The 16806-nt window shown below is 49.0% G+C and overlaps 4 protein-coding genes and 1 long non-coding RNA gene across 6 annotated transcripts; 3 read left to right on the top strand and 2 right to left on the bottom strand.

The window, feature by feature from the left end:
• Positions 1-67: 67 nt before the first annotated feature.
• On the top strand, positions 68-2902 carry LOC120953872 (27 kDa hemolymph protein-like). The gene is made up of 7 exons (XM_040374253.2): positions 68-398; positions 871-1141; positions 1410-1743; positions 1831-1994; positions 2088-2244; positions 2322-2451; positions 2541-2902. Exons 2-7 carry the CDS (start codon positions 1075-1077, stop codon positions 2655-2657), a joined length of 969 nt encoding a protein of 322 aa, XP_040230187.1. The 5' UTR covers positions 68-398; positions 871-1074; the 3' UTR covers positions 2658-2902.
• Positions 2792-4948, bottom strand: LOC120953871 (coiled-coil domain-containing protein 34-like). Its single transcript, XM_040374252.2, has 5 exons — positions 4263-4948; positions 3779-4190; positions 3613-3710; positions 3274-3548; positions 2792-3205 (listed from the first exon to the last, which is right to left on the bottom strand). The coding sequence occupies exons 1-5, from the start codon at positions 4343-4345 to the stop codon at positions 2991-2993; spliced, it is 1083 nt and encodes a 360-aa protein (XP_040230186.2). The 5' UTR covers positions 4346-4948; the 3' UTR covers positions 2792-2990.
• Positions 4949-5169: 221 nt separating this feature from the next.
• LOC120953873 (27 kDa hemolymph protein-like) lies at positions 5170-6496 on the top strand. The gene is made up of 5 exons (XM_040374254.2): positions 5170-5326; positions 5405-5845; positions 5909-6053; positions 6126-6243; positions 6323-6496. Exons 1-5 carry the CDS (start codon positions 5281-5283, stop codon positions 6338-6340), a joined length of 768 nt encoding a protein of 255 aa, XP_040230188.2. The 5' UTR covers positions 5170-5280; the 3' UTR covers positions 6341-6496.
• A 454-nt stretch (positions 6497-6950) lies between these two features.
• On the bottom strand, positions 6951-11723 carry LOC120953870 (retinol dehydrogenase 11-like). Of its 2 annotated transcripts, none has more exons than XM_040374250.2 (4): positions 10468-11723; positions 8098-8203; positions 7450-8015; positions 6951-7380 (listed from the first exon to the last, which is right to left on the bottom strand). In XM_040374250.2, exons 1-4 carry the CDS (start codon positions 11025-11027, stop codon positions 7161-7163), a joined length of 1452 nt encoding a protein of 483 aa, XP_040230184.2. In that variant the 5' UTR covers positions 11028-11723; the 3' UTR covers positions 6951-7160. The 2 variants fall into 2 exon arrangements, with proteins under 2 accessions (XP_040230184.2, XP_040230185.2); XM_040374251.2 differs by lacking the exon at positions 10468-11723 and adding an exon at positions 9722-9884.
• Positions 11724-14084: 2361 nt separating this feature from the next.
• LOC120959123 (uncharacterized) lies at positions 14085-15839 on the top strand. The gene is made up of 4 exons (XR_007451914.1): positions 14085-14519; positions 14593-14666; positions 14760-15059; positions 15145-15839. It is a non-coding gene; the product is annotated as an uncharacterized LOC120959123 (long non-coding RNA).
• Positions 15840-16806: the final 967 nt, after the last annotated feature.

Below are 16806 nucleotides of genomic sequence, written 5' to 3'. Positions count from 1 at the left end.
TGTACGCGCTGTGGTGCTTGTTTCGTTTGTTTATTTTGTGAAGCCACTGCTTGTTGCATTCCGAAACGCAGCGGAACGAACACACTCAATCTGTGTGCGTAACCGTACACCATCTCTCGTGCGCACCGCCTCAAACTGCATCAAAGTGTACGCGACGGGTGCAGATTGAGTGTGTAAACTGACAGCTCGGGAACCGAACATTCTCGGAACACAGACAGTTTCTGCCGAACGCAAGCGGTCAACGGTTTTGTGTTTTGTTGTGTATAGAATTACAAGCTTAGAGCTGCATTTTTCAATGTTGCATACCATTGATTTTAGGTAACAGTTAACAAATTCCGTAAGAGTGCGTACATCTGCGGCTGTGGTTGTATGGTATGCATAGGTGCATAGGTAAAGAGGTGTGTATTATTTTTTGTCCCAGTTTTACACCCCGTTTTGTGGTGGTTTATTCGCCTGGCTGTGGTGATATTTCTGAACACTTAAAACACCTGTACTTTGAATTATTGCCACTCATCGTACTCATTGTAAAAGGGTACAGGGGGTAACGCATTGTTTGCACTGAACGACGCACGGTTGGTGGGGAGAGCGAAGCAGGAGCAATAAAAAGTTGCAAAAAAGACCTTGTACATTACGCGTTATTTGCACAGCACACGGACGGTAATGAGTCAGGTCGGTCTCGGGACTGACGGACGCACGGACGGCTCCGGTGTGGTGCGGCGGTCAGGTTGTAAGCATGACCTTGCCATCAAATCAAAATGCCTTTCACGACGAGCGCGCGAAACGCTCACTACGCAAAGAGGTTTCAGCTCGAATCGCTGCCCTGAGCTCCCTCCTGCGCTAACTGATCCGTTATCATCATTGTTTCTTCAGGTATTATACGGTCGGGCTTATTGATAAGGCATCGAAACATCGGCGTGTCCAGTCGCGTTCCACCCAATTCGGGATCCGGTCATTTGTCGTCGTGTGGTGGCGGTGTAGTATCAGCGCGTCGTTGCGACCAACCTCAAGTGCTTCTCGTTCGGCTCAATTAGTTTCGGACGTTGGCTGTCCTATCCGGATCGTTTCGCACGCAAAATGATTCCATCCCGTCGTTTGGGTTCCTGTGCAGCGTTGTTGCTGGTGCCGCTGCTGGCAGTGATCGGTAAGTAAGCGCAAGACGAATACTTCATTACGATGGGCCTGTGGTGTTGTAAAAAGGGCTAGGTGTCTTCCATTACTCACGAGTGCGCTGGGTAAATGGCCCGGGAAGGAACTGATAAGAACCATAAGGTCCATGTGATAACAATCCCATAGCTCTGCTGTTCAAAGGTCATCGTTATGCGAGTGGAACAAAGACAAAGGCATACACAGCAGCAGCAGCATACCGAAAAGCAAACTTTAACGTGACGTATTTTTGCTCTCCCTTCTAGCATTCCAGTCCGGCGGAGTTGCAGCAGACGAGTCGACCGAACCGGGAACGATCGATTTAAACAGCATCGATATCAACAAGCTAAAGGATGAGGTGCTGGCCGACATACTGCCGCCAGAGTTTAAGAACGTCACCCTACCCAAACTGGAGGATATACAGAAAATCATCAAAGACAAGTGTTCCCGGGTGGCCGGCAGCGATGCATCGTACGAGGAGGCGGAACAGGCGGCCCAAAAGTTTGGCGACTGCATGAAGGACCTGGTCGACTTTAGCGATCTGCAGGAAGAGATCAAGAAAGCGAAACCGACCGGCGATCTGGACACCGTGTTCAACAAGTATAACGTCATGGCATGCTTTGCGCGTTCGTTCCATCGACCGATCTATCGCTAACCCTGTTCAATGTTGACTCTAACCATCAACAGGTACTGCCGCAGACGTTCCGCTGCCATCGAGTGTATCGATACGTTCTCCGCCAAGGTGGACGTTTGCTTGGAAAACGACGAAAAGGAAAGCAAGGTGGTGATGGTGAACATTGTGCATGGGTTGTTAAATTTTGTCTGCCACAAGGATGGCGATCAGATTGCACGTAAGTAACGCGCTGCTGGATGTTGCTTCAATTGAATGTTTACCATATAAATGCAGTTCCGGGTTTTAATTATCACCTGCACTTTTCATACAGTGTTCATCGCCGAGGAAGGGCCGGAGTGCTTTGCCGATCAGAAGGACGCTCTGATTGACTGTGTCAATGGTACGATGTCGGGGTATCTGAGGGATGACTCTGCACCCGCCGCCTCCGAAGGGCTGCCCAAGCTGGTGATGGGCAAAAAGCAGTGCGAGTAAGTATTGCTCTGTGCGGCTATTATGGTGTGTGGAAGGTGTCAAATTAATATCACTTGGTTTTTCGTTTACAAAGTGAGATGAGCTCGCTCCAGGAATGCATGGTGCAAGCACTGGAAGGCTGCAAGGAATCGACACCGGCCAATTTGGTCGAATCGCTGTTCAAGTTCGTGCGCCGAGAAACGCCCTGTGCCAACATTACGGGTGTAAGTATCGAAAGATGCGCTCAGTGCAACTAAAAAGGCCTCGACCACCATGGCGCTAAGTATTGATGTGAATCTCTCTCTATTTGCAGGAAGCAACTCCCCGGAAACATGCTCGCAATGTAGGTGAGCTTACGACGGCTTCCCATCAGGTTATTACCTCCACGTTGCTAATGGCGCTGGTAGCCAAACTGTTGATCCGCTGGTAACCGCCAAACGCCGACATGCCAACAGCGAACAAACAAACAGTTCCTAAATCGAAACTGACTGATGAAACACCATCATTCCAATGTGGCCGAAACCGCCGAAATCAGGGTACTTTAGGGTAGGGAAAGGAAAAGTGTTTACAATGCTCCATATTTGAATTTTACAACAGTTAACAACAATAAAACGTTCCCCCAACAGGACTTGGTGTAGAAAGGTCGAGGATGAAAAAAACGACTAAAAGATCAAACCTTGTGTAACCTCATCTGCTTAGTGTAGGCATACGGAAAATTTGGGTACCGAAGCTAAAGAGTTGAGCCCGAAATGCCGATGCCACGTTACTCTTCGACATTACTTTTCCATGGTTGAGGGTTGATAAAAATCTGCGACACCGTACCCCGCAGTGTGTGTGGTCCCTGGTTCAGTGGCACCGGTTTTGGCTTGTGTTTGGCACTCTTTAACCATTCCTGGTAAATTTCGCCAGATATTTTCTTCTTCTCGTCCTGGATCTTTTTCTCGAGCTGCTTTACCGTCTGCGCCCGTAGCCTTTTCTCTGCGCAGAGATTAACAAATTTTTAGGTGGTGGGATCGACAGGGGATGCAAGTAGTCATTCAATTTACCTTCCTCTCGTTTTCGGACATTTAATAGCCAGCTCTTGAACTTAGCGTCAGGATCACAGTACAGATGCTCCGAAGAGGAACTCTGGGAATGCTGCCGTTCTTTCGCAGCTTTCGGGTTCGTGGCCTTCTTAGTGCTGTCCTGTTTCTTGCGCTCCATCCACTCTTTGATCTTCTTTTTGCTTTCCTCTTTGCGCTTCTCTTCCTCTTTTTCTTTTTGGCGTTGAAGTTCCTGTTTGGCAAGCAGTTCCTTTTCGCGATTTTTCCGTATCTCTTCGCTATTATGCAAAAGGAGCACGAAGTCGTATAAGAGTATTGGATTATCGGATACACAGTACTTACTTTTTAGCCTTAAGCCAATTCTTGTACGCTTCCGGGTCACTAACGCGCTTCTTGTGTGCAATGTTTACTTTAATGATCTGACTACTGGGATCACTATCCTAGGAAGTAATGGCACATTGCAAATAGGCACAGACACTGGATGGAGATGCAAGCCTAGGGGACTTACCAAGTTCAAATCTGCGTCACCGCCACCACGATCGGTAAAAATGGGTTGTTTCTCGTGCTCCTCCTCCTCCTCCTCCTCTTCGCTACCCGCATCGAGCGTATTGCTAGAATCGCTTGTGCTGCCGGAACCATTCCCTTCATCGTAACGTTCATCGGGATCTTCTTCTTCCTCGGTGTCACTCTGCACCAGGGTACGCTCGGCATCTTGTCCGTGAGTTCCGTCCAACGCTTCGTTACTTTCCGTAGAGTACATCGATAGTTTCGACTGTGATGTTGCGAGTGACATGTTCGAGAAAACGTTCGCTAGTTTCGATTCGTAATCGACATCTTCATACTCAGAAGCATCGTTAGCTTCATCCGCTGTGTCGCTATCTTCAGAATCCCATTCCGTCGAAACTTGGATTGCCTTTTGCCTAAGTTTGAACGCGATAGGAGGACAGTTAAGAAACGGTAAATTGTACATTAATTTGTAAAATCGTACTTACCCTATAATTTCCTCAAAACTAGCATCCATTTTTAAGGCACTCTCCGAATGTAATTCCAGGCTAGTTGCTCCAGCACCGTCCATCGCTTGTCCGTTCTGCTGCCGTGTGCTGAGAAGATGTGAAATGCGACACACCGTGCATAAAGCAATGGCTACTCCGATTAGTAGCGAGATCAATAAGGCTTGCCCGATTGATTTGAGGTCGGGCTGTCAAATCAGTACATCGACAGGGAAACCATTTCAGTCATCCAGACCGTCCAGTAATTCCAGTGCAATTGTTAAAAGAAAGTGAGCTGATCAATTCTACAGGGCTTACGTAAAGAGAAAGGGAAAAAAACAGAACGACAACATCGAATAATATGGAGTGCGTGCTTCAGCAAAGTGCTCATGTCCTCGTCGGGAGAGTGCATTTGTACTTTTATCGTACGGCGTCGGATGGTGCTGCGGCTACTGCTGCCATTTCTAGTCAATAATGCTCAATTGAGAGCGGTTCCGTGTGTGTAATGGAAGCATAGGTAGTATGTAGTATGGCCGTGGATTGTGCCCGCGTCCGCTTACGCTTCCAAACACAGCCGTGTACCGTTGTCCGATTATATGAACTTTACTCCCGGCAGCCCGGACGAGTACGAGCGTATCGTTAGTACCTCTCCCATGCCACCCCAAAACGACGCTCCCCGTGTATGTGTATGTGTGCACATGATCATCTAGTTGAGTGGCTTGAATGCGCGGCGAGTCGAGTCGTCGAAACGTTTGTTTCCGCAGTACAGCTCGTGGGCTGCGGCCGCCATATCAGTTTATTATTACGATTAGCAGGCCGCGTGTGTCTCGGTCTTGCGGTGCGGAGAGCAGGCGGATCAGCCCCGAAGATCACGACCCTTTGGAAGCGGAATCGAACAGCGCCGTATAAAAGCCAATACGATACGGATTGGCGATTAATTCATTGTCCGTTGACGGGTTCGGTCGGTTCGGGTTTGCCTTGCGGGATTAAAGTGTGGGAAAGAAAGTGATTACTGGGAACAATGCTGAGCGTCAAAGTGTCGTGTCTTCTTTTGCTAGCGATAATCGGTAAGACTTCTGCTAGAGAAGGTGGACAGTTTGCGCTCTAAGTGTTGGTAATGTTTTGTGTTCGTTTGTTTGTTTAAGCTAGCACAACGGTGGCCGATGTGTCGAACGCTATCGATGTCGACGCGATCCGGGAACGTCTGCCAGCGAATCTGCCGCTTCCCTCGATGGAGGAGGTCGAGCGGATGCTGCGCGACAAGTGCAACACTGCCGGAGCACCGGCCGATGCGTACGACAATGCGAAGGATGCGGCCAAGACGTTCTTCGAGTGTGGCCAGAGCCTGATCGACATTGGCCAGTTCCAGCAGGAGGTGGAGGCAGCCAAACCGACCGGCGATTTGGACACCGTCTTTAACAAGTACTGCCGCAAGCGGTCCACACTGATCGAGTGCGTAAACACGTTCGCGAACGCGGTCGATCCGTGCCTAGAGGCGGAAGAGAAGGTGTTCAAAACGTCCGGGCTGGACATCTTCAAGAATTTGCTCAACTTTGTGTGCCACAAGGACGGCGATCAGATTGCACGTACGTGGAGCCATTCGTTTTTTGGTGAGATCCGGTACTAATTTGCCCTTTCAACTCTTGCAGTGTTTATCGCCGAAAAGGGACCGGAATGTTTCCAGGAGCAGAAGAACGATCTGATTGCTTGTGTGAATGAAACGTTCAGTGGATACGTACCGGAAACAAGCCTTACAACCATCCCCAGGCTGGTGATCGGACCGAAGCAGTGCGAGTAAGTGTGGTGCCCGTGCCCGTTTTGTGAACAATTCTTTCCAATCTGATGGGTTCATCCGTTCCGTTTTAGGGACTTTACCAAGCTGCAAAACTGCATGGTACGTGAGCTGGAGCAGTGCGACGAATCGACGCCGGCCAATCTGGTGGAATCGTTGTTCCGATACGTCCGGAAGGGATCGCCATGTGCGGTAAGTTTCTAAAAGCGTTTCCATTTTGCTAGAATGATTATTTGATTTACCCTGGTGTGTGTGTGCATGTGTTTTACAGAACAATGCGGGCCGCTAAAGAAGGCGCATTAGTTTCGTTGCGCTGATAACACAACAACCCACGAAGCAATTGCATCATCGATAAGATCTAGAGAAAGTAAGACCATTTATACCGCTTTTTTGCTGCTATTTTGCTAAATAAATTGTTGCACTTTGAAGAAACACGCTTCCGTAATCTCCTTTGTCCTCCTTTTTCCGGCCACCCCTTGAGGATGCATTGATAGTGTGCTTGCTTCCTGCTTTCTTCAGATAGTTTGCTGCAAAGGATGGGTTTTTTTCTTCTGCTTATTATACGTTAGTGGTTCATCAAACTGATAACGGGTAGTAGGTAGAATCTATCGTTTTCACAGCGTAGAATTTGTTATCAATTCCGGTTAAAGACTATCAGCTTGGCGTGCTGTGGATGAGGGAAAAGTAGACGATCGCCTTACTTTCTCCCCCATTTCGTCGATCACGGAGAGGGTAGCGAAGGTGTGTTAGCGCGAGAGTGAGTGCGAGGCTAAGTAACAACAAGCACGTTCAATCATTCGGCTTGTTATTGTTCGACATTGAATTCAGTGAGCTGTTCTCCGGTGTTTTAGTGTCATCTTTCTGTCCAAGGCTCACAAAACATAATCAATTCATTGCCGTACTGTTTGAAATGCTGTATTTTCTTGCTGCTGCTGCTAATCCTTACACACAAAGCTATCATTCATTATCGTCTACACTTGTTCTGTTACACTCTGACCCAGTTGGGCGCAGTGTAAGAAAGGAAGAAAGGGCCACGAGTGGGTGATGAGTACACACGAAAGGGGGAGAGAGAAAAAACAAACACGTGAGGCCGCGTTCCTGGAACACGTTCAGTGGGACGACAATCCCGTCAACCGCTCGCTCAAATTCCAAAGCCATTCGGCCATTGCGTCGTCCTGTGCGTGTGGTTCCGGTTCCTTCAGCTTGCAGTCGCTGTAGTACAGGCCCGTGTGGGATGCAATCGTCGGTTCCATGGCGCAGTACAGCGTGGTCTGGGCGCCGGACTTTGGTGTCTTGAAAAATACCCAGAAAATAGGCTTGGCCATCGTTCTGTAAATTGAAACAGAGTCCTGTTAAAGCCACCGAAAGGGGTTGGGGGATCGACAAAATGCTACCAACCTGATGCACGGATTCAGATGTCTCGTTAGCTCGGTATTGATCGCTCCCGGGTGTAATGCGTACGTGTTGACGCCGGTACCCCGCAACCGCTTGGCCAGATGGCGCGAGAAGAGAATGTTACACAGCTTGCTCTGCATGTACGCGTCCCACTCCCGGTAGTCCTTCTCCGCGTTGATGTCGTCCTTGTTGATGCGGCCCCACTTGTGGCCGAGACTAGAAACCGTCACTACCCTGCTCGGTGCCGACCGCTTCAGCACGTCCAGCAGCAGGTTGGTGAGCAGAAAGTGCCCCAGATGGTTGGTGCCGAAGTGCATCTCGAAGCCCTCCTTGGTGTAGGCTTTCGGGCACGCCATCACGCCCGCATTGTTGATCAGCACGTGCAGCCGGCGCTCCATGCTGAGAAACGTCTTGACAAAGCTGCGGATCGACTCGAACGAGGCCAGATCGAGCTCGAGCCCGAACACATTCTGGCTGCCCGACTTGTCCAGTATCTCCTGGCGGGCCTTCTCCATCCGGGCCGGATCGCGGCAGCCCATGTACACCCGGGCACCCCGCTTGGCACATTCCTGTTTTGGTAGGAGATTGAGGGGGGGTGGAAGGTCAGTGGAGGGATTGGAAAGGAAAAACAGGGAACTAATTCCCACTTACAATTGCGGCCTCCTTCCCAATGCCCGCATTTGCACCGGTAATGATGACGACCTTCGCATCTAGCCGGATGTCTTTGTTTTTGAATTGACCACCCTGAAAGAATTTCCTGTCGTCAAGGGGAGACAAGAGAGATAGAAGAGAGATAGAAGAGAGAGAAAGAGAGGCTTTGTAGATCATTTATTTAGATATTATCGGGGGGCAGTTGCGAGCTAATACGCTAATGTGTGAATAATATAGCTTCTAACAATAGCGGCACTTTGGCCCGTATTATCACACACACACGCCACAGGTCGGTTAATGCACTTTTGAGCGATCGTGAATACAAAAAACCACATTAAAAGGCGCCCTATGATGAGCGCGCCCTAAAAAATGAGAAAATAATTCACGATGTCCACATGACAGTAGATTACCGGATATTTTCTTATCAAACTGTTCGAACCAGCTGTTCATGGGGTTCTAGATACTTCCAACAACAATAACTATTAACTGGCCCATACACTCCATTGTGCTGTGCTCTTCGCCGCTACCCTTCAAGCAACAATGTTCAAGCTCGAGCAGCGGCTATTCCAAGCATATCTTTGCCTTCGAAGTTCACGAGCTTGTTAAACATCGTTCACCTTTTGCTGGTAAACTGTCAGTGTGGTGGCAGCGAGTTGCTTGAACTGATGCGTATTTGCCTCCCCATCCATCCATTTCCTTGCCGGCCCCCTTTCATTCTTTCCATTCCGCCCGATCAATGACTCAACCAAAGCGAGCGAGAGAGTGAGAGAGAGAGTGAGAAGCGGGAGAGCGGAAGGAAAGGCCACACTAACACACAGCCTACTTCGGATCGGATCAACCCACCTGGCACGCAAATGCACCATTTGTTGCTCAAAACGCTCCCGGCGTGCGGTTCGGGCCGTTTGTAGTGCAATTTGAAACGGCCGTTGAGGTTGAGGAGAGGGTGAGAAAGGGAGCTCTGGGGGAGTGATTTGCAGTGGCACATGCCACTGCCTGCCCACCTTGCCACAATGGCCCACAATGGGAGAAGGGGGGAGGGGAAGGGATGGGGTTGTGATTTGTGCGCAGATGCGCACCGATAAGTCGGAACCTTCGCGCGGCGGGAGTACGCGATCCGGGCAGGTTTTCCGTATCGCTTAGCGCGTGGAAAACAAAAAAGAAAAACAATAGAATGCACCATAATTAAAGCAGGGGTAGAGGAGGGAGGAGAATGGGAAAGGGTAAAGTATCAACTCCCATCCCTCAACTCATCGGTGGCTACTGTGGTCGACACAGACACACACGCGTACACCCGAGCGCATGGGGCAAACGGCTTGCGTCCTATAATTAATTGCAAACTGCGCGCACATCCATCGTCTATCTATCGTTTGCGCGAAGCGTGCGGCGTTGAACTAGCTTAAAACGCTTCGAAGCTGACGTAAAACAGCTGTCGTTAGGGAATCGATATGCGTCCGGGGATGGGATGGTGGGGTCTTTATATCCGGGCTGTGAATGTGTGGGGGCTTCTTCGTGTGTAAGATGATTAAATTTAGCTCCAAAACAGAATTAACCGTAACAGCAAACACAAACACTTTGTCTCCCAAATAGATTGGGAATGGTATGTTTTTTTAAACCACACACGTACATTTCGCTGTGTTTGAGGGTTGAGTTCCTTTGCCAAGACACAACTGATTAAACAGAACCACTGGAACGTACTGCTCCGAAACGCTCCAAAACCACAGTGGACTTCTTCTCCCTACGCGCAAGGCTGCGGCGCAAGATAAGCGCACGACAATGCGTGCGAGGGAAGGGAAGGTGCTAACAATTTGGGAACATCTCGAACATTGTGTGTTGTGTTTTGTGTTTTGCTTCGCTTATCGTGTGACGTTTACATTGGCGCTCGAATGGCATAATAGATAAGAACGAGAGCGAGAAAAGCGCAAACACCGCGGATCACCATCGCCATTCTTGAAGACTGTTTGCTTTATCACTCACTCTTATCTTGGCTACTCCCAATGCGATCGTAAACGCCAATACGCACGGCTGTTGTCTTTGGATAGGGGCGATTAAATTCCTCCCCACCTTCAACTCCTCTCCTTCAACATTGTTCCTAATGTGCGAATTCCTATGCGGAATGTTTCCTCCCCGTACACTTAGCTGCTAATGGAGCTGTGAGGGAGGGGGGGGGGGGGTCATACAACTAATACGGTCAAATTCTAATTAAGCGATCATCGATGGCGAACTACCAACCAATCAACCAACCAATGTGCTCGTGTTCGCGAAACCCACCGGAAGGCCACCGATCGCCGATTGGGAAGGGGGAGTGGGGGTTTGTACTCGACGACATTGGCAGCCTGTGGCCGGGCACCGCCAGTCACACACCACACTTACCTTACGAAGTAAACGATCGCGAAGATGAGGATGAACGAGCCAAGGCAAATACTGACGATCATGAATAGGTCATGCTGCTGCTGCTGCCGCTGCTGGTACTGTAGCTGCTGCAGTTGCTGCTGGTGCAGCTGGTACTGGTACTGCTCCAGCTGGTGCTGGTGATTCGGGTGTGACAGTGGCGGTGGTGGCAGCGGCGCTGGCTGTGGCGGCTGTTGCGGCTGGGGGTGGTGTGGACTAGCGTCCAGGCTGGGTGGAATGGGCGATATGGACATGATAGGAACTAGTGGTGGTAATGGTGGTGGTGTCGTGGTGGTGCTTGAAACCGACGGCGGCACTGCTGCTGCTGCTGGTGATGCGCCGGCGGCAGGATCGCCGTCGTTGGTGCGGGTGGCACTGGACACCGGGGACGATCGATTAACGATTAGCTTCACTTTCCGTTCGCCCGTGACGCCCTCAGACGTGGTGCATGTGTCCCGAATAGTAATTGCAATCGCCTGCTGTTGATGGTGCTTCTGCTGCTGCCCCGGCTGCTGCTGCTGCTGCTGCTCTTGGTTGGTCATTCATTAGGCAGCAGCGGGTGCAGGTGCGAGTGGGTTTTGAGAATGAGAAGGACAGTCAGTCGTGGGGGGGAGCTTTTTCGCAATAGCACGCGCGCTGTTGCTGGCGAGGACAGTCGGCCGAGACGAACACGTTTTGCCAATGTCCAATGACATGCGCGACTCCGGTGTAGCTGCCGGGGGGCTGGGTGAAGGCTGTTGTAGGCCTCAATCGATCGGCAAACAATTTGTATAGTAGAACTGCACCCAAAACTGCACCACTTGAATCACTAGAATATCACAAAACGATCTTCGAACACATGGCTGTGGGAAAATGGGCTGGAAGTATGATCACTGATTCGCTTCACTGTTTCACACGATCGATGTTGAAAGCAATACGCTTTTCTCCGTGCACTGTTTCCTCCTGTACACTTCTTCTAATCACAATTTCGAAGGAACGTATTGGAAAACCGATGCCACTACTAACTAAACCCTGCCCTTGCCCTAGCAGGCAATTCACGAAAGGATCACGTACGATGGGAGTATATTCCGTGCCACAATGGCGCTGCGTTCGATTCTAGCTTGAGAGGCACGTGCGACCGTACGCGATGCCGCTTGCGCGCTACTAATGCTGTTTGCGCGTCGATCGCAACATTCGCATTGACGATGGTGGAGCCGACCGAGCACCCTGCGCAAACGCTGCCTACTGTGGTAGTAGGCAGCCGAGTTTTCCACGGATCCCGCAGTGGTGGGGAGACGAAATCGATCTAGCAGGCGACGGCGGCGGATCGTTTCGTTGTGCCTATTGCACGCGAGCGCACACGACGGCACAGCAGCATTGTGTGTGTGTTGTGGGCTTGTGAGGGGTTAAAACAAAACGCTCCAGGGCATATTATTTGGCCTGTGGGTGTTGTGCCGTGCAAACAATGTGGAGTGCCCTGTGTGGGTGTGTGCAAGGAGGGAAGGTTCTAATGCAAGTGAAATAGGGTTGAGTGGGAGGAAATGGGTAAGATCTAGAGCGATCGATTTCAATACAATTTGTTTAATTAATTTGTTTTAGAGAGAATAATTCTGATGTTAATAAATACGACCGATCGATAGTTACAAAATTATCACTAACAGCTAGAGCAGTGTGATCCAAAACGGGAGAGAAACCCTGCAGAACACGTGGAGCGACAAAATCCGCATCCGAAAAGGAGCGAGAAAAGGTACATTTTGTAACAGGAGAGCATGATCTCGTGGAGGTAGCTGGTTCCCGTTCACCTGTCTCTCTTATCGCCATTTTATGGCTGATAACACGAAGGATACCCGACCAATGGGAGCTTACCGCACACTTCGTATCGGTTAGAGGGTGCGAGATAACACGAAGGATACCCGACCAATGGGAGCTTACCGCGCAATCCGTATCGGTTAGTGGGTGCGAGATAACACGAAGGATACCCGACCAATGGGAGCTTACCGCGCAATCCGTATCGGTTAGTGGGTGCGAGATAACACGAAGGATACCCGACCAATGGGAGCTTACCGCGCGCTTCGTATCGTTTAGTATGTGCGAGAAAGAGAAAACGATAGCTGCACTGTAGGATCACGATCGGCGCCGGTGCTACCTACTGCGTGGCATGTTCTCCTGTTACTTGTGGTCCCAAATCTCACTGGTTTCAAAGAATTTGGCAGATTTGACCGGCACCGGATGTGGTGTGGCGACGGAAAACGGCTTTCCTTTTCTTATCAGCCGACCGGATGAAGTCGATCACGTGGATCCTTTCGCGCAGGTAAGATTGCGCGCGCATGATAACGTTGCCACGTGGGTGACAATGATGCTACCTACCGCATGGCATGATCTCCTGTTACACAAAACTCAAAAACACGTCAGTTTCAAAGTTTCCTTGAACAGAGCGAACACGCGGGACGGGGTAGGAGGCATCCTGCGGCCATCCTCCAAGCGGTTCAAAAACGAAACCGGCCAAATTTCGACTTTTAGTAACAGGCGATCATGAAAATCAGGAGGTAGCACCTATCGATAAAACTAACCCACGTGTCTCATACGGTGTACTCTTTCTTTCGCACAGCCTATTGCGGCCATTTCTAATCTTAATGGCATCGATCGCTTAAATTTGTAGGCGTACTTAACCTCCCTTCAAAAACAGCGTTATCATACTCACCCACGTGGTATCGTTATCATACTCACCCACGTGGCCACGTTATCATGCGCGCGCAATCTTATCGGCGCGAAAGAATCCACGTGATCGACTTCATCCGGTCGGCTGATAAGAAAAGGAAAGCCGTTTTCCGTCTCCACACCACATCCGGTGCCGGTCGAAATTGCAAATTTCTTTGAAACCAGAGAGATTTGGGACCACAAGTAACAGGAGAACATGCCACGCGGTAGGTAGCACCTGTGCCGATCGTGATCCTGCAGTGCAGCTATCGTTTTCGCTTTCTGGCACACACTAACCTATACGAAGCGCGCGATAAGCTCCGATTGGTCAGGTATCCTTCGTGTTATCTCGCACCCACTAACTGATACGAAGCGCGCGGTAAGCTCCCATTGGTCGGGTATCCTTCGTGTTATCTCGCACCCTCTAACCGATACGAATTGCGCGGTAAGCTCCTATTGGTCGGGTATCCTTCGTGTTATCAGCCATAAAATGGCGATAAGAGAGACAGGCGATCGGGTACCAGTTACCTCCACAAGATCATGCTCTCCTGTTACAAAATGCACCTTTTCTCGCTCGTTTTCGGATGCGGATTTTGTCGCTCCACGTGTTCTGCAGGGTTGTTTTCCCGATTTGGATCACACTGCGCTCGCTGTTGTTGATAATTTTCTCCTATTTAATAGATTCTAAGGATTTCTCACGAAAACAAATAATTTAAACACATTTTACTGTAATCGATCACTGCAGATCGTAGTCATGTTTAATTTTTATTTGCAAAATGTCCACAAAAACCAAATTCTCTACACGAATTAAGCGACGACACACGAGCCAAACGTTCGAAGAAACTGACCCATCATGATAAACGTACCCATTATAAAATGACAACCGGACAGCATTGTCAGTGTTTGTAAACAAATCACGCAACCCGGCAAACAATGCGAGGGTTGGTGAGGTACCTCTCGCTCTAATTTCTCTAGTCTAGTCTAGTTGCCTCGCTTCCTCCTATAGCGATTCTGTCGAGCTGAGCTTTCACGTCCCTCATCACCGATCTCCTTCCTACCCCTCGCCTAAGATCATCTGACGTCTTGCCTGACACCTTTCGTTGTGTTGGTGCTCTGCGGCTGCTGTCACTGAAGATGTCAAGTTGTGTGTGTAAAAAAACGTAAACAGTGTTGTTGGCTGATCAAATTTTGGTAAGTTTTTTAATAATTTAGTTCTTAATTTTACGTAAGTAAGTGCCATTTTAGCAAAAGTAAGTGGTAGAAGTCGTGCCCAATGCGTGCTGGCTCCGTCGGAAGCGGTACGTGCATGTACCGGCGTAGGAAAGTGGTGTGGTGAACAACACAGCACAAGACAGCGGGTAAGTGTTATCCAGCGATTATCATGATTAAGAAACATTATTTTAATAGAATATGGCCTCTTTTAACTTGCAGATATAATGCAGAAACGATATGGGCCTGCGGCAGGTGTTTGCGACTGTGCGCTGTGTATGATTGTGTATGATACGGTAAGTTGTAAGTGGGCCACGAAAGAAGAAGAAGATTGTTTGGTGAAGCTAGGGATTAGGATGCTAATCACGGTGTTTATTCCTTTTTTGCAGCCAATTTTCCTCTATCCTGGAACGTGGGCTTACGAGGAACCGTTCAAGAAGATCCTCCGGAAGCTGTACGGCGACGAGTCGGGCTCTACCAGCACAACACGCTAGAGGCCCAGCCGGCACCGGGTGCCCCGATTGCGCCGTGAGACAATGTCGATCGCGCTCGTTAACAACGTTCGGGGCAGGAATGCAACCCTTCTGATCATTATCCTCTGCCTCACAATAGCTGCAGCAGCAACAGGACCGAACCGACCGCACTACTGATTGCGGTCAAATTTCCTGGCAGGAGAAAAAATCCCACAAGTGAGTTCCTTCTAGATGCACTATTGCTACATCTAAATCTGTTGTTTTATCTTCCCTCTAAAACAAATGTTTTATATTCCCTCAGGTGTATCGATTGCATCGACGGTCGCTCGCTGACGGCACCAACATGCCACTGAATAACCCCGGAAAGGCGACAAACATCACGACATCACGTTAAAAGTGTTAATGTGTTAATTGAACAAACTTGATGTTAACGAGTTAAGTTTAATTTTAAGTGCGCTTTAAGGCATAAATCGATATGGCTAATTTTAAGTTAAGTGTTTTGACATGCACGTGTGTGTGAAGGGGCGGAATAAGCGCTAAGCAAACTAAGCGGCCGCGTAGGGCCCCGTGGTCTTGAGGGGGCCCAAAAAAGGAACTCACCCCCCACTCGCAAGTTAAATTGCTGCTAAATCCTTCTCTAGTTTAGAATATTTCCCTGCTAGACGCTTAAACCAATCTTACATTTATGTGACTGATTAGGGCCTCCACTCGTATGTGCGGGTTTTGCACAACATTTAAGATAAATAAATTTAGTTTATATTATCATAAAACACTACGCATTTTTAAAGGGGGAATGAACATGATGACATATATTTAGTTTGTTAGAAGGTTTGTATGCACGTTCACTAGTTTATTTTATCTGGATTCTTTGCGGACTGCTTTTCGATTGCGCATGTCGCTTTGCCTCGTCTTGTGTTTTACAAACCCCAACAGCAGGGATGCGGCTAGTCTATCATTGGATTAACCTGGTGGATCTGGTAGCTTGTAGCGCACCATACTCGCCTGTCGGCGATGGGTAGGCCATGTCATACCCCTGGTACTGAACGATCCAGCCCATAGTCGTTCGCAAGGACAGCTAAAACGGTGTTTCACAGAATGTGTAACAGATGATAGAAAATGGGTACCTGCGGGTGAGAGAGTCTGTTTCTAATGTTTTATTATCAGTTGGTGACACGTTCAAATGGATGTGCACAGATCACGGCCCGATCCTGAGGGCTCATCGTTGAAAGAGGCGCTGTCCGCATGTGATGTCCGCAGAGAGGATCTTGACACGGAACCGAGTGTGGCCGTTCTCTCTCTCTCCCCCTCCCGCGTGTGTTTTTGGATGTGGCTTTCTTTTTCTTCTTCCTTATGTATGTGGCTTTATAATCATGTGTTAAAGAAATAAACCAAAGAGCTGTTGAACGACGTTTATGTGTTGTTTTGTCGCACATTTTGTATTAATACATAAAGGATGATAATATCATGGCCGTCATTGGTTCAAGCCTCATATAGACCGTCCCCTCGTAGTAAGGACTGGCCAGCCGGGTGTGTGGTACTAAAAAAAGACGCTAAAGCTTGCATTGGCTGGCATGACCAGGTATACGACAAATAGAAGAAGAAGAGAAGGGAAAATGGAAAGAAGCAATTAATAGAAGCTTCGCCAGCCTCGGGGCCCCAACTTCCATCCTTCCGGGGGCTAGTCGCTAGTACTCTGTCCATACGGCATACTATAAACTAGCGATCTACGAGGCCCCTGAATCGGCGGGGCCCCAGGCGACCGCCTAGTCCGCCTATCGTTAGATCTGCCACTGGTATGAGGAATCAATTAAAATAGTCAAATCGTATTGAATTGTGGGTCAATTTTTGTGAAAATCAGAAAAGAAAATAATTGCGACATTTTTTAACACATGAATACATTATCTCATACGGCCGATAAAACCAGCTTACATCGGGTCGAGATCAACATTGGAGTATCACACAT

This window comes from Anopheles coluzzii, chromosome 2, assembly GCF_943734685.1.
Source record: "Anopheles coluzzii chromosome 2, AcolN3, whole genome shotgun sequence".
Taxonomy (NCBI): domain Eukaryota; kingdom Metazoa; phylum Arthropoda; class Insecta; order Diptera; family Culicidae; genus Anopheles; species Anopheles coluzzii.
Note: the sequence above shows the minus strand (reverse complement) of the source record. Positions and strands in the feature narration are given on the sequence as shown.